Below are 15,041 nucleotides of genomic sequence, written 5' to 3'. Positions count from 1 at the left end.
TACATGTTTAATAAACGCTATTTATCCCTGTAGTTATTTTTTTTAAAAAGTAACCCTCCATTTAATACATTTAATCACCATAGACTGGTCAATTGGTGATAAATTCTTTGGCCACTGAGGACCTATGAAAAACTCATGAAATAAGTTTTAAAATGTAATGGACACTAGTCCTGTACAGACTCTTTCTACTTCTGTAGTGACAGTGGCACTGTAGTAGGAAAATCAGTCAATGAATAATAAATAACACACTATTTTTAGCTCTATAAATATTAACTTACCTGTTGATCATTCAAATATAAGATTCTTATCCAGTGACCAATGAGTAGCTCTGCTACTAGAGGCAATCTAATTATAAATCTTCATATTCTCATTAAAAATGAAACTTCAAGAAAAAAAGGAAATTACAACTACATAGAAAGGTGGCTCATAGGTTCTCCTTGGAGAAGCAAATAAAGGTAATGGTGGGACTGGTTTTCTCATGTTCCAAAAGAAAACAAGAAATATAACTTTATGGGAAACTTAGTCATTTTGCATTATAGTGTTCGTGATAAACATTTACAAAAAAGGTTATCATAAAGATAACAGTTTTTACACCAATATTCTCAACAGAGAATGAGTAGGTAGAGAAAGTCTAAGGATGTAGTACAACCCTTTAAATCAGTCAACATATATTTTAATAAATTTCAGTGCAAAGGTGGACAAAGGAGAGGTCAGTAAAAAAATATATTGGAATACATGATTCAGGAGTAAGAAATAAAAAGCCAAAGAAAGTTTCTAGACCATACAGACTTAGAAGCTTCATCTCTCTTTTTGAGAAGAGTTGGGAAGTGCCCTAGACATGTCAAGTGCCAAAAAGCATCACAGACACACACACACACAAATTATCTATTAACATATGGGAAACAACTAGTTATTAATATAGGGGCTCATTTTTGATTTGGCAGTTTGTGTAAAGTCAGACTGCTGATATTTTAGAACAAAGACAAATCAACACCAAATCAGAACAATAAACATAAGAAGTTATTTCCTAGCACTTAGCACAATGTCGTGCATATGACAAAGCTTAATGAATGCTTATTGTTTTTACATGAAAATAATCTACACACATACAATGCACCCTCAATGAAGGTTTGAGAACAGAGTGGATAGGCATTCACAAATAATATTCCAGATCAGAGTACATCTTCATAGTCATACAACTGACTAAAAAGCATAGAAAATACAAGATTCCTTTCTTTTCAATGATAAAAAAGCATTTGGCATAGACAGATGTTGCAGTGGATAAAATGCTAAACTTAAGAACCACAAAGATGAGTTCAAATTCTGCCTCAGAAACACTTACTGGTTTTCCGACCCTTGGTAAGTCACTTAACCTCTTTCAGTCTCAGTTTCCTCATCTGTGAAATGCAAATCCTAATAGCATCGACCTTTCAAAGTTGGTTTGAGGATAAAGAGAGATATGTAAAGCACTGTAAGTTCACTCCAAAGTTCTGACCTGTGCCCTCTTCTCTTTTCTCTATTCACTCTCTTGGAGACGTCATCAGTTCCCAGGGGTTCAATGATCATCTCTATGTACTATCAATATCTATTCCCCCTTCATCACCCTCTCTCTGAGCTCTAGTCCAACATCACCATCTATTAGGCCTACTGAGCTTGATGTCACAGGCATCTCAAACTCAATGTCCAAAACAAAATTCATTATCTTCCCCAAAAAACTCACCTTCCTTCCCATTTTCTTCCCATCACTCCACTCACATGGTCACCCTCATCACTTTTCCCCTCTACTACTACAATAGTTTTTTAATCGCTTTCCCTGCCTAAGGCCTCATACCTATCCAAAGATCTGGCCATGTCACTCCCCTGTTCAATAAACTTCAGTGAATTCCTATTATCTCTAAGATCAAATGCAAACTCTTCTCCATTTTAAAACTCTTTACAAGCTGGCTCCCATCTATCTTTCTAGGATTATCATATATTAATCTCCTTCAGCATTCTATACAGTCTGGCCAAACTGGCCTTCTTGCTCTTCTTAGTCCTTCTCCTATTTACGCTTTTGCAAGGCTGTCTTCCATGTCTAGAATACAATGCTTTGGGAGTCGCTTTTGGCTCTTAGAATCCCGGTTTCCTTTAAGATGTAAATAGCACCTCCTATAAGATACCTTTCTGGATTTCCTCATCAATCCCAGAGCTGCTAGTTTCTCTTCCACCAAATCTAGACTTTCTATACACTTACATGTGTACATGTTGTTTCCAGTGATAGGATGAGAAGAAGGACTGTTTCATCTTTGTAGCCTCAAAAACTAGCACACCAAGCCTAACTCCATAATTTTACAAATGAGAAAACTGAGGAACAGAAGGATATGAATTCAGATTTTCCTGACTGACTCTCCATTACTCCACGTTACTTCTCTTCTTTTTATATGTTCTCTGGGTGATCATATCAACTTCCAAGGGTTCAACTACCATCACTATAAATGACAACCAAATCTATATTATATCCAGCTCTAATATTTCTACTGAACACTAGTGCTTCATGGATAGTGTCTATTGGAGAGCTTCATCTGCTGAAATCATCACTGTTTCTGTCAAAAGCATTAATGGTCACACAGGTTTAAAACCCCAATTGTCCTTCATTCTTTTTTTCCATTACCCCAATATCCACACAGATGCCAAGTCTTGTCAATTCTATCTCTATAACATCACTTGCATTGTACAGCTTTCTGCATTAGTATGTCCAACACCCTTGTGGAGGCCTTCATTACCTCTTACCTAAACAATTATAAAAGCTTCCTAAATGATCTGATTCTATTCCCTCCCTTCTATAATCCATCCTCTACTTGATGTTATTAAATATTATAGTATTAGATAATCTTAATACTCAAATATTTAATATACTTAAATAATCTTCCTAAGACAAAAGAATGACATTATCACCATCCTGCTCAAAATTCATCGACAGCTATTGCCAGGGATAAAACTAAATTTCCTCAGGATGGCACTGAAGGTACTCCATAATCTAGCTCCAATCAATCTTTCCAACTTTACATAGCATCACTCCATGTTTGGGGCCAGGCCTGCATCAGTCAAATCCAGTGGTTCTGAACTGAGATTGAAATTAAATGAGACAACTGATCTCACGCCTTTATCTTCTCCAGCAGACTGCTCCTACTATCATTTTTTTCTCTCTCATCTTTAGTCACTTCCTATCTACTGGTTCCTCCATTCCTATCTACAAAAACACCCTTGTCTTCCCCATCCTTAAAAAAATCCTCATTTGATTCCACCATTTGGGGTAGCTATCATCCTAGAATCCTTCTTCTCTTCATGGCTAAAATCTCTGAGAAAGCCATCTATATGAAGTGCCTTCACTTCCTTTTCTCTCACTCTATTCCAAACTCTCTTTAATCTTGCTTTTGACTTCATCACTCAACTAAAACTACTCTATCCAAAGTTACCAATAATCTCTTAATTGACAAATCTAATAGACTTTCCTCAATGCACATCTTTCTTAACTTCTACAACCTTTAGCACTGTTGATCATCTTCTCCCTGGTTTTAGACTACTATGCTAGAAGGTTGCAGGTTACAATATAAAACTACATAAATCATCTGCATTTCTATATATTACTAAGAAAACCCAATAGCAAGGGATAGAAAGAGAAATCCCATTTAAAGCTACTATAAAGCTAAAATATCAGGGAGTCTACCTGCCAAAACAAACCCAGGGACTATATGAACAGAATTACAAAACACTTTTTGACAAATAAAGTCAGATCAGCTGCTCGCAGGTAACCCCGAGTAATATAATAAAAATGACAATTGTATCTAAATTAATTTACTTACTCAGTGCTATACCAATCAAACTACCAGATAATTATTTTCTAGAGCTAGAAAAGGCTCAGAATATCAAGGGAACTAATGAAGAGAAATGCTAGGGAAGGTGGCCAAGCCCCACCAGATCTCAAATTGTATTATAAAGTAGCAATTATCAAAACCACTTGGTACTGAAACAGAAGGGTAGACCAGTGGAATAGGTTAGGTACTCAAGACACAGTAGTCAATGAATAGAGCAACCTACTGTTTGATAAACCCAAGGACCCCAGCTTCTGGGATAAGAACTCACTGCTTGACAAAAATTGGTGGAAAAACTGGATAACAGTGTGGCATAAACTGGGCATAGACCAATGTACATGTAGACAACGTACAAAAGAATAAAGTCCAAATGGGTACATGATCTAGGTATAAAGAGTGCTGCTATAAACAAATCAGTGGAGCAAGGCATAGTGCATTTGTCAGATTTATGAAGAATGGAGAAATTTTTGACTAAACAAGAGATAGAAAACATTATGAAGTGCAAAATGGGTAATTTTGATTAAATTACACTGAAAAGTTTTTGCATAAAGAAACGCAATGCAATCAAGATTATGTGGGAAGCAGAAAACTGGGAAAGAATTTTTGCAACCAGCGTCTATGATAAAGGCCTCATTTCTAAAATATTTAGGGAACTGAGTCAAATGTATAAGAATACAAGTCATTCCCCAATTGATAAATGGTCAAAGGATATGAACAGGCAGTTTTCAGAGGAAGAAATTAAAGCTATCTATAGTCATATGAAAAAATGCTCTAAATAACTATTGATTAGACAGATGCAAATCAAAACAACTCTGAGGTACCACATCACACCTATCAGACTGGCTAACATGACAAAACAGGAAGATGATAAATGTTGAAGAAGATATGGGAGAATTAGAACACTAATTCATTATTGGTGGACCTGTGAGCTAATCCAACCATTCTGGAGAGCAATTTGGAACTATGCTCAAAGGGCTACAAAAATGTGCATACCCTTTGACCCAGCAATAGCGCTTACAGAACTATATCCCAAAGAGATCATAAAAATGGGAAAGGGTCCCCCATGTACAAAAATATTTATAGCAGCTCTCTTTGTGGTGGCCAAAAACTGGAAATCAAGGGAATGCCCATCAATTGAGGAATGGCTGAACAAGTTGTGGCATATGAATGTAATGGAATACTATTGTGCTATAAGAAATGATGAACAGGAAGACTTCAGAGAGGCCTGGAAAGACTTATGAACTGATGCTGAGTGAAAGGAGCAGAACCAGGAGAACTCTGTACACAGCAACAACCACAGTGTGCAAGGAATTTTTCTGGTAGACTTAGTTCTTCATAGCAATGCAAGGACCTAAAAAATTCCCAATGGACTTTTGAGGCAAAATGTCTTCCACATCCAGAGAAAGAACTATGGAACTAGATCGCAGAATGAAGCAGACCATTTTCTTTTGTGTTATGTTTTGTTTTGTTTTATGGTTTCCCCCATTCATTTTAATTCTTCTATTCAACATGACTATGGTGAAACTGTATTTAATAGGAATGTATGTGTAGAACCTATATAAGATAGCAAGCCATCTCGGGGAGGGAGTAGGGAAAAAAGGAGAGGAAGGGGAAAAAAATCTAAGATACATAGAAGTGATAATAGAACACTGAAAACAAATAAAATAATTATTAAGAAAAAGAATACAAACTCTGAATGACCCAAATAAGTTAGAAAAGTTTTAAGTATGGAATTAGTGATGAACTTTGTGTCTGTTGTCTGAGGACTAACATAGTTTCAAGGGACTCATCACCAGAAGGTAAGCTACCAACTGATGATTTTTTTTTTGATATAACATCATGTAAAGAATACATTGTGACTATACTTATTGACTACAAAAAAACTATTCAATTCAGTATAAAATGAACTGCAACCAATGAGGTGGAAGAAGCATATGTTAAGACCTTATGAGAGTCCTAGGAAGAAATAACAAGCATCATTATATTTTGTACTCTGATCACTAAGGGAAACCCAAAAGAGGAAGAAGTGAGCTCATCAATGCACCTGTTTACACTAATACAAAGACTTCTAGTAAAGACTAAATTGAAGAAGAATTCTCTGCAAATAGTAAGGACTCCCAGGTGCTATCTAATTGTGGATGACATTGTGCTGATAGCATTAAGCACTAAGATATGCAAAGACTCCCAAATAAGGTCCATAACCACTCAAAAGAATTTCGTCTAACTTCACCCAAGAAAAACCAACTGGATGCAGAATGCCTATAAATAAAATAAGAAATAAGCAGCTTGGATTGCATTTGGAAAACTGAACATTTTCAACGGCCCCAAACTTCTTCCTGAAACAAACAAAAAAATCTTTTAAACACCAGTATCATTCTGGTGATACTTATGTGGCTAAAAATCACAATATGTGGAAACAAAATTGCAGATCACCCAGAATGCCAGGAAGAGATATGTGCTGTCGCACATAAATAAATAGCAAATTATACCCCCAAATGGCATGAAAGATCAGATAAGGAAAAAGTGTTGGGGAAATCATACAGTAAGAGTGAGTTATGCCAGATGTTAAATGTGCCCTCTATGAGATTTTCATGTAAACACATAGACAGGATAGAATGAGAAAGAAATGGAAGGGTTTCACTTTGTAGAAAGTACCTACATTGATAAGACAAATCCTTAGAAGTAAGGAATATGTTGTGCCTAGTATGTTACAGCAGGAAGACAGGGATAATATGAGTTGCAATCTTGGTAAAAAGAATAAAGGCATCTGTGAAATCCCTGGTCTTGGAATTATTCAAGTAAAAGTTTCTAGAGATGAACAGAGCCAATCACTGAAACTTCTAAAGTTAACAGAAGGTAATACATATTTTCTTTGAAATTAAGGTAAAAATTTGCCTAAATCCCCAATGAAGTTAATATTGGCCTTAGGCTCAATATTCAGAATACTCTCAAGCTATTACCCACATCAAGGTGGAAAAAATTAGCTCCAATTTACTTCTGATAACTTAAAAGAATGCTATACCTAAATTTGCACTTGAGACCAAATAAAAGAACAATCTCCTTACCTCAACTAAAAGCTAAATGAAAGGGTTGCAGTGCCAGGCATAGCCTCATGACTCAACATAACTTTATTTTCTGAAAGTCAAGGGCAAGCAAATAAGGGGGAAAAAAAATGTAGGAAATAAAACAATGAGGCTCCCAGCCAATATACTTAATTTTTAAAACTTTTAAGTTAAATACAAACTGCAAAAGCTTAGGCTATAATAAGACTAGTTTCCTAAGTATAAAAACTAAAGAATAGGAAGGGGCCTCAGATGTCATCTAATCAAACTCCCAACTCCCTGTAGGATTCATTGATAGATGATTTATCCAGACTGCTTGAACACTGCAATTAACAGCTGCATTCTGCCAGGTACCTGTTATTATGCATTACCTAAGCAGGTGTTCAATGAGGCAAAGTCTCATGTGTGAAATAAGGTAACCCCAAAGATAAATTTTCAAAGGGTTCAAAGCTCTCTCTTAGCTCTGTGTGCCTCTTCCTATTATATAGTTCACACAAAGGGAATCAAAGTGAGAAGATGAGAAGAAAAAAAGGGAACAGATAATTACTACCCTAAAGCAAATATTAAAATAGTACCCTGAAAGTGACTGGAAAATACACTGCAGAATTTAAGTTTATTAATAAACTATTAAAAATATATACCTTTGACTACTTTGCCTATTTTAAAGATCTGGAGGTGGCCCTCAGATATATTCAAGTAAGTTAATTATCCCCTTAACATAAGTGAAGCAACTCTGGATGCCAAATGAACCCTTCCAGGCCATTCCAGTGCACATGCAATGAAAACTAATGCAGTAGGAAGTTTTCTAAGCGGTACCACCAGTGGCCTTAAAGAGCTTAGGCAGCTTCAGGACTGCTCCATTACATTGAAAAAGTAGCTTACACAGCCTGAAGATCTGGCTGAATGAATACCTGTTGTATTTAGACAACCAGCAGAGACTAAATAGACTATATAGTCCTATATAGATAAAGGTAGAAACCTGTAATTAAGAAGAATTTAACTTTAAGATAACCTAAAGCTAAATACTTAAAACTGAAAAATGAGGGACAATCATTCTTGGAAATCTTTCAAAATAGAACACTGACCTATCTATGTTGGCTTATTATCGAAATTTATCTAATCCCATAACATTCAATCCTCTTCTTATGCATTTGTCCTAACTTAACTTGCCTTATATTCATTTCTGCATGCATCTAATTTCTCTTAATACATCATAAGCTCTTTGAGGCCAGTGCCTATATATTTTTTATATTTTTATCTCCCCTAAGAACAAGTACAGTATATCCCACAAAGAAGATAATTTAAAATATTAATGAAAGTACTGAGGGCCTATTAAATGTAGGGACAAAGATACTTTAAAAGTTTCAGGTATCAAGGGACTTATAAAGATATAAATAACAATATAAAATAACATCTATATTGAACACCAAATAAAATATATAGTCCAGAAATTCTGAAGCAAAAGTCAGCCCTTGAATCCTATGGAATGGTTTCAAGGAGGGAGTGTGACTTGAGCTAAGCCTTAAGGAATGGGAGGACTTAAAACTATCAAAATGGAGAAGGGTGATATTGAGTGCACTATAAGGGCAAGCCTGATTGAAAACATGGCCATAGGTGGAAGAGTTCTCTTTCAAGATTATCATGCTAATCATAATCATAGCATTTATATACAGTGTTTTAAGGTTTGCAAAGCACTTTATATTTGTCATTTCATTTGATTATGATCCTTAAAACAATCCAGTTGTGAGAACAATTATTTTTATCTTTGTATCCTCAGTACCTTGCAAATCCCCCAAACTGTGATTTCCTCAGGGTAGGTGGCTCCCAGTGAGAAAACTCACACTGCAAATGTCAATCCCCAACTGTTCTACAGCTTAAATTTCAAAGAGTTGTTTTGAAAATAGGTGCTTAACAAATGCTTACTGAACTGAATATGATTTTGACAAGAGAAATCTTAGTTAAACCTTACCTGACCATTCTTTTGGAAATATAAACTTTCTTTTGATAAAAAAAAAATTCTTATTTGCAAATTTTCCTTTGTTCTTACTGGTATTTAGTTTTTATTACCAAATCAAAATCCATGATAATTTCTCATTTGGGAAAATGAGGGAAAAGAGTAAAGTGAGTTGGGATAGATATGTCTGGCGTATAGTAAGCCCTTTACAAATATTGGTTTCCTTTCTTTAAATGTTGACCTACACTTTGTTTTAATTTAAGTCCTTTTAACTCTGTTATAAGCAAAAGTCATAAGATCATAATCTTGGAGCTGAGAGAGACTTCAAAAGTCATCTAGTCCAACCTCTACCTGAGCAATAAAACTTCTCTACATTATTTCTGACAAGTGATCACCAATTGAACACTTCCAGTCACAGGAAATTTGCTACCTATAGTATATATCATTCTATTTTTTGACAGTTCAGTTAAGAAGTTGTTCCATATAACAGATTCTTCAACTGTAAAATGCATAAGTTGGAGTAGATGGCCTGTGAGATCCTTCCCAGCTTTTGATCTGATTCCATGATCAAACCAAAATCAGTCTCCTTGAAATTTCTACCTTTTGGTTAATCAAGCAATAAAACATTTATTAGGTGCCTCCTATGTACTGGGCACTGTGCTAAGTGCTGAGGTTACAAAAAAAAGGCAAAAGATAGCCCCTGTCCTCAAGGAGCTCACAATCTAAAGGGGGAAAGAATAAGAAAATAAATATGTAGAAACAAGCTATATACAGGATAACTAAGAAATAATTAAGAAAGTGAAACAACTAGAATTAAATGGGGTTGGGGAAGGCTTCCTGTAGAAGGTGGGATTCTAGTTGGGACTTAAAGGAAGCCAATAGTTGCAGTGGAGGGAAGAGTGTTCATGGGGCCAGAGAAAATGCCTAGAGCCAAGAGATGGAATATCCAGCTTATGAAATAGCCAGGAGGCCAGGGTCACTGGATCAAAAAATACGTGGAAATGAGTAAGGTCTAAGATTAGAAAGGTAGGAGAATACTAGGTTATAAAGGTCTCTGAATGCCAAACAGAGCATTTTGTATTTGATCCTAAAGGATATAGGAATTCTGCCAGTAGAGTCTACTAAGTTGGGAGCAGGGTGGGGATGGGATTTGACAAGATCAGACCTGCTCTTTAGGAAAATCACTTTAGTGATTGAAAATCACTTTAGTGATAGATTAAAGTGGAGGGAGACAGTGAGACAGGCAGATTCACCAGCAGGCTACTGCAATATTTGAAGCATGAAGAGATAAGAATGGTGGCAGTGTGAGAGAGATAAGTCTATTCAAGAGATGTTTATGAAGATGAAATTGACAGGCTTCAGGTACAGCTTGGATATGGGAGTGTGATGGCGGGGAGAGGTAGCATGCGGATGAGAGAGAGTGAAGTTACTCCTAAGCATCAAGCCTAAAGGGACTGAAAGGATGGTGTTGCCCTCCACAGTAATAAGGAAGATTGGAGCAGGGTGGGGTAGAGGAAAGGATGATGAGTGCAGTTCTGGACATGTGGACTTTAAGACATCTACTGGACAACTAGCTCAAGATGTCTGAAAAGGTAGTTGGAGATACAAGACTGGAAGTCAGCAAAGTTTGGAGCAGGACAGGTAGATCTGAGAATCATCGACATAGAAATGGGAATTAAATACATGGGAATTAATGAGATCACCTAGGGAAGAAGAGCCTCATAGAAAAAAAGCACCCAGTGCACAAACCTGAAGGATATTTACAGGGAGAGGGTGAAAACTTCCAGAAGATCCAGCAAAACAGATAGAAAAGAAGCAGTTACATAGGTAGGAGAAGAACCAGGAAATGTAATCTCCTGAAAATCTAAAGAAGAAAGTATTGAGGAGAAAATCATAAGTGGTTTGAAAGGCTGCAAAAAAACTGAGGAGAATGAGAATTGAGAAAATGTCAGTAGATTGGTGCTAGCCAAAAAAAACCCCTTATTTCCCTACAAAATAAACCTTTCAGATATTTGAAAAAAATAATTATATTCTGAACCAATTTTCCTACAAATAAAATATGTAGCATTGTGAGATGCTTAAGGGTGGGGATTTTTTTTTTTTTGTCTCTCACTGTAGTCAGCACTTAGCAGGCACTCAATAAATAATTATTGACCTGTGAAGGAAGTGCCTATCGAAGGACTTATAACAATGCAGATCAATAGCTTATAGTCTTAGAGAGTTGCCTGGAAAAGAGAGAGATTCTTGTCCAGGGACAAATCACTAGTTTATCAGAGGGAGGACTTGAACTTAGATCTTTCTAAATGAGTACAGCTCTCTCTATCCACTACATCCTACTGATATTCACACAGTAATTAACTCTCCTTAAAGATGAAAGCAAAGAACTAGCCTCACACAGTAATTGATGTACTTAACACAAACAATAATTGTTTATTACCTACTATACACCAAGTTGTGTGAGACACATGCCTAAGTTTGTATAGCGAGGTCCTGAATAGTAGTCTCACTTCAAATTAGACAACATCAAGTATCTGATACCAAAGTAAATATACTGGTCAATTCTAATTTATAGGCACATCATCAGGTACAAATGCAGTATGGATGACTGAAATTAATTTAGTTTTAGAAAACCCTTTTACTAGAGTTTCATAAATATATCATAAATGTATATGTAAAATGCAGCTCTTCAAAAAGTTATAATCCACACATATTCAAAACAATGAGAGACAGTGTAGTCATAGTGAAAAGAGTACCAGCCTTAACTCAGAAATGAATCCTGGCTATGCTACTTACTAGATTTGCGACTACTAACTTGAAAGCTCGCCAGCTATGACTCTATGATCTCCCTTAAAGGATCTGTCCCTTGTACCTGTGACAAAATAGGTTCTTTGTACTGCCCTCCTAATAGTGAGGGATCATACTAACAATAAAAGCTTGATTGACTGACTTAGTTTCCTCCTTGAAGCCCAGGAGAAATGATGGCTGAAAAAAGTATTCTTCCTAAAAGTTTTGATTATATCATTCCTCAGCTAGTGAGTACTGAATAATTACTGGCCAGGCAGATAGTATAGCATATAAGAGTACCGGGTTTGGAGTTGGGAAGACCTAAGTTCAAATTTCGCTTTATGCACTTAATAGTTCTCTGACAAAGTAAGTCATTCATTGTCTTAGTTTCTCCATGTAAAAACTGAGGATAATAACAGCAGCTAAATCACCAGGTTTGTTAAGAAGGCCAAATGAGACAAGATACGTAAATGCTTTACAAAACTTTAAAACTGATACGTAAATGCTATCATCACTTTAAATCTTATTTCTTTAGTTGTACTTCCATTTGTTCCCTGCCACACTAATTCACACTGGCTCCCAATACAACTAAATGAAAAGTCATTAAGCACTGTATCCACTGTTTATGATCAGTGCTTTTAAAAATGACAGCTCTGCACTAGTACAAAGAATAGGAAAGAAAAATAGTTCCTGCTCTCTAGCAGCCTGCATTTACTGAGCAGCGATCTCACATGTATACCAGTGACAAGTACAAAGTCATTTGAGGAGGAAACATCAAAGACTGAAGTAATCAAGTATGACCAGTCTGGAAGGACTTCAAGGATTCTGACAGGCAAACGAAGAAGGAATGCACCCCAGATGTATGGAGGGCTCCCACTGTCCTTGCCTACCAAGCAAACCCGAACGCAACTTTTCACTAACGTGACCTATTGTTACAAAGGTCTCTTCTACTAAAGCCAAACACATCCCTTTCCCTCTTTAAGAGCTTTTCTTAAAATCACTGATTCCAGACAAAGCCACTCCCAGTTCCAATCACTCTAGCTCCTAGACTTCCATTCTCTTCCAGTGCTTGTGATCACTACTGAAGTGGAAAGCCACCAGACTGGCCCCAGTAATTCGGGCAGTGGGCCGCGATGGCCCCTAAGGTCCTTCTAGGTCCGATACTCTAAATTCTAAGGCCCTTGTCAGCTCTTACACCCTACGTTCTACGTTCCTAGAAGCCCCCAGGGGACAGTCCAGGAGGTTATTTCGTCGGGGGGGGGGGGGGGGTTATAACCCCGCCCCCAGGCGCTTCAGTGAAGTCTGCTGATTGGTCTGCGGAGAGCCGAGCTGGCGAGGTGGGGTCGAGGCTCCGGGTAGCCCTACCGCCCCACGTTCTAAGACCGCTTCAGCCTCGGACATCCCAGGTTCCCTCCAGCTTTCTTCCTCTCGGGCCGACTCACCCCGCAGAACACGCCCCGCGGCTCCTCAGACTCCTCAGCCAAGACGAACCTGCAAAAGAAACAGAACCCGTCACCTTAGGCCGGCTCTGGGTCCAAGTGCTGGTTCAACTCCCGGCTTCAAGGCCGATTACTAACCTAAGTCTCTCAGCATGACAGCCGCCATCTTTCCGCTTCGCTCTACGGTAGTCGCGAAGGGTCAAGCTCCGCGGCTGGCAGAGCGCATGCGCCAAGATTTTTTTTTTTTTTTCTCCCCCCGTCACCCCCCCACCCCGTGTAGGGGAGGGGGAAGCTCCCACGTGGTCTGCAGATAACCCTAGCTCTGGGTCGTAAAAAAGTACCTGGCGTGCTTTCAGGAGGCACACTGGTGACAAGATAAAGCGCTCCAGAAATACCGGTATTTGCACTTAAAAATCGAATTCCTCTTTCCGTCCCCAATAGATTGTGGAGACGGATAGATCGTTGCACCTAGAATCAGGAAAACCCTAATTCGAATAAGACAGCCTCAATTACCTCATTTGTAAAACACAAACCGATAAATATTAAGTGCCAACTATATGCCAGTCACTGGACTAAAGGCTGGGGAGACGATTAGTAAAATGAAAAGCATTTCCTGTCTTCAATGAGCTTACAACCTAAAGGGGGAGACCCCCCAAAAGGAGACAGAAAAGGATTAGAGGAGAGGGGTGACGCCACCTGGGGGCCCGGGCCCAGGGGCGTCTTCTTCTATGGAGGTGAAACCAAGAAAGGGAGCAGATGCAAAGAGGAAAGAGTCCAGTGAAAAGGCGGTGATAATAATACCGACTTCCCCGGACTGCGGTGATGATAAACGGAAATAATGTTTGTAAAATGCTTTTCAAACCTTAGAACAGGCATTAATGCTGTGCTATTTAGATGAAGACTGAGGCACCTGGATTCTGGAAACTCATCAACATTGAAGGATCATTGGCTCAGAAAGTCCTTCAATCACTGGAAGTAAGACCTCAAGGCAAGAGACACAGAAAGTCAGACAAACTTTTAAACTGGCCCTCATTTCTTTTTTGTCTAATAGGCCATTGTGGTCCTCATCTGAACTAAAATTTATGCCTCTGTGGATCTCTTGTGCATGTGACAAACATAAGCTATCAATGAGTCATCTCCATTGCTGATGGGGTATAGGCTCACTTCCACATCACAGATCATTTCCAGGCTCTAATCCATTTTAAGATTTGGTTCTGGTCTGGACTCATGATTTAAATCACTCATACAAGTTAGCAGCCATTAATAACTTAGTCTGAAAATTACTGGGAGTGATGAGAAAATTGACTTTTCCACAGTTGCCCATTTTACCTCCTGGGCAGCTAGATGCTGAAGTGAACAGAGTAAGAGACCTGGAGTCAGGAAGTCCAGAATTCAAATTCAGACACTTAATAGCTATGTTACCCCGGGCATGTCATATAGACCCGGTTTGTCTCAGTTTCCCCATCTGTAAAATGGAGATAATAATAACACTTACCTCCCAGGGTGGTTGTGAGAATCATCTGAGATAATAATGGTAAATGGTACATAGTAAGAGCTATAAAGATATTGGCTAGTCCTGTATACTGAGCTGCAAAGTTTTGATTTCCCTATTTCTTTTGGGATCTTAAGTATGCCTTGTACACATGAACTTTGTAATGATGATAGATATGTTGGAGCTTCCTTCTTTACAGGGCAGCAGGATAATGGAGGAGCCCAAGACTGCTTGACATACTGGTGATCATTTGCAAGTGAGTTGTAGACAAACTTGGAGTTGCCTGAAATAGCTTGACCAGCCTTGAACTACTCAAAACCTGGCTCATTGTGTCTACAGACTCCCCCACCCCCAAACCTTAGCCCACCACCACCACCTCTAGAAACCATACATATCTCATTTTCCATTCCCCTTTGAGCAGCTGAGAACTCTCCCCCTCTGCTCTGATTGTGCAAGCTC

General features: G+C 38.1%; 1 protein-coding gene across 2 annotated transcripts in view; it reads right to left on the bottom strand.

Annotated features, from left to right (window-relative positions):
- The window catches only part of MRPL22 (mitochondrial ribosomal protein L22), a 47,639-nt gene extending 34,241 nt beyond the window's left edge, over positions 1 to 13,398 (bottom strand). Inside the window, exons 1-2 of one of the 2 annotated variants that reach the window (XM_072630827.1) lie at positions 13,229 to 13,398; positions 13,094 to 13,142 (exon numbers count right to left, since the gene is read on the bottom strand). In XM_072630827.1, the coding sequence (XP_072486928.1) occupies positions 13,094 to 13,142; positions 13,229 to 13,256 (77 nt within the window). In that variant the 5' untranslated portion in view covers positions 13,257 to 13,398. The remainder of the gene's footprint in view (positions 1 to 13,093; positions 13,143 to 13,228) is intronic. The other variant, XM_072630828.1, reaches the window with a different exon arrangement.
- Positions 13,399 to 15,041: the final 1,643 nt, after the last annotated feature.

This window comes from Notamacropus eugenii, chromosome 1, assembly GCF_028372415.1.
Source record: "Notamacropus eugenii isolate mMacEug1 chromosome 1, mMacEug1.pri_v2, whole genome shotgun sequence".
NCBI lineage: Eukaryota > Metazoa > Chordata > Mammalia > Diprotodontia > Macropodidae > Notamacropus > Notamacropus eugenii.
Note: the sequence above shows the minus strand (reverse complement) of the source record. Positions and strands in the feature narration are given on the sequence as shown.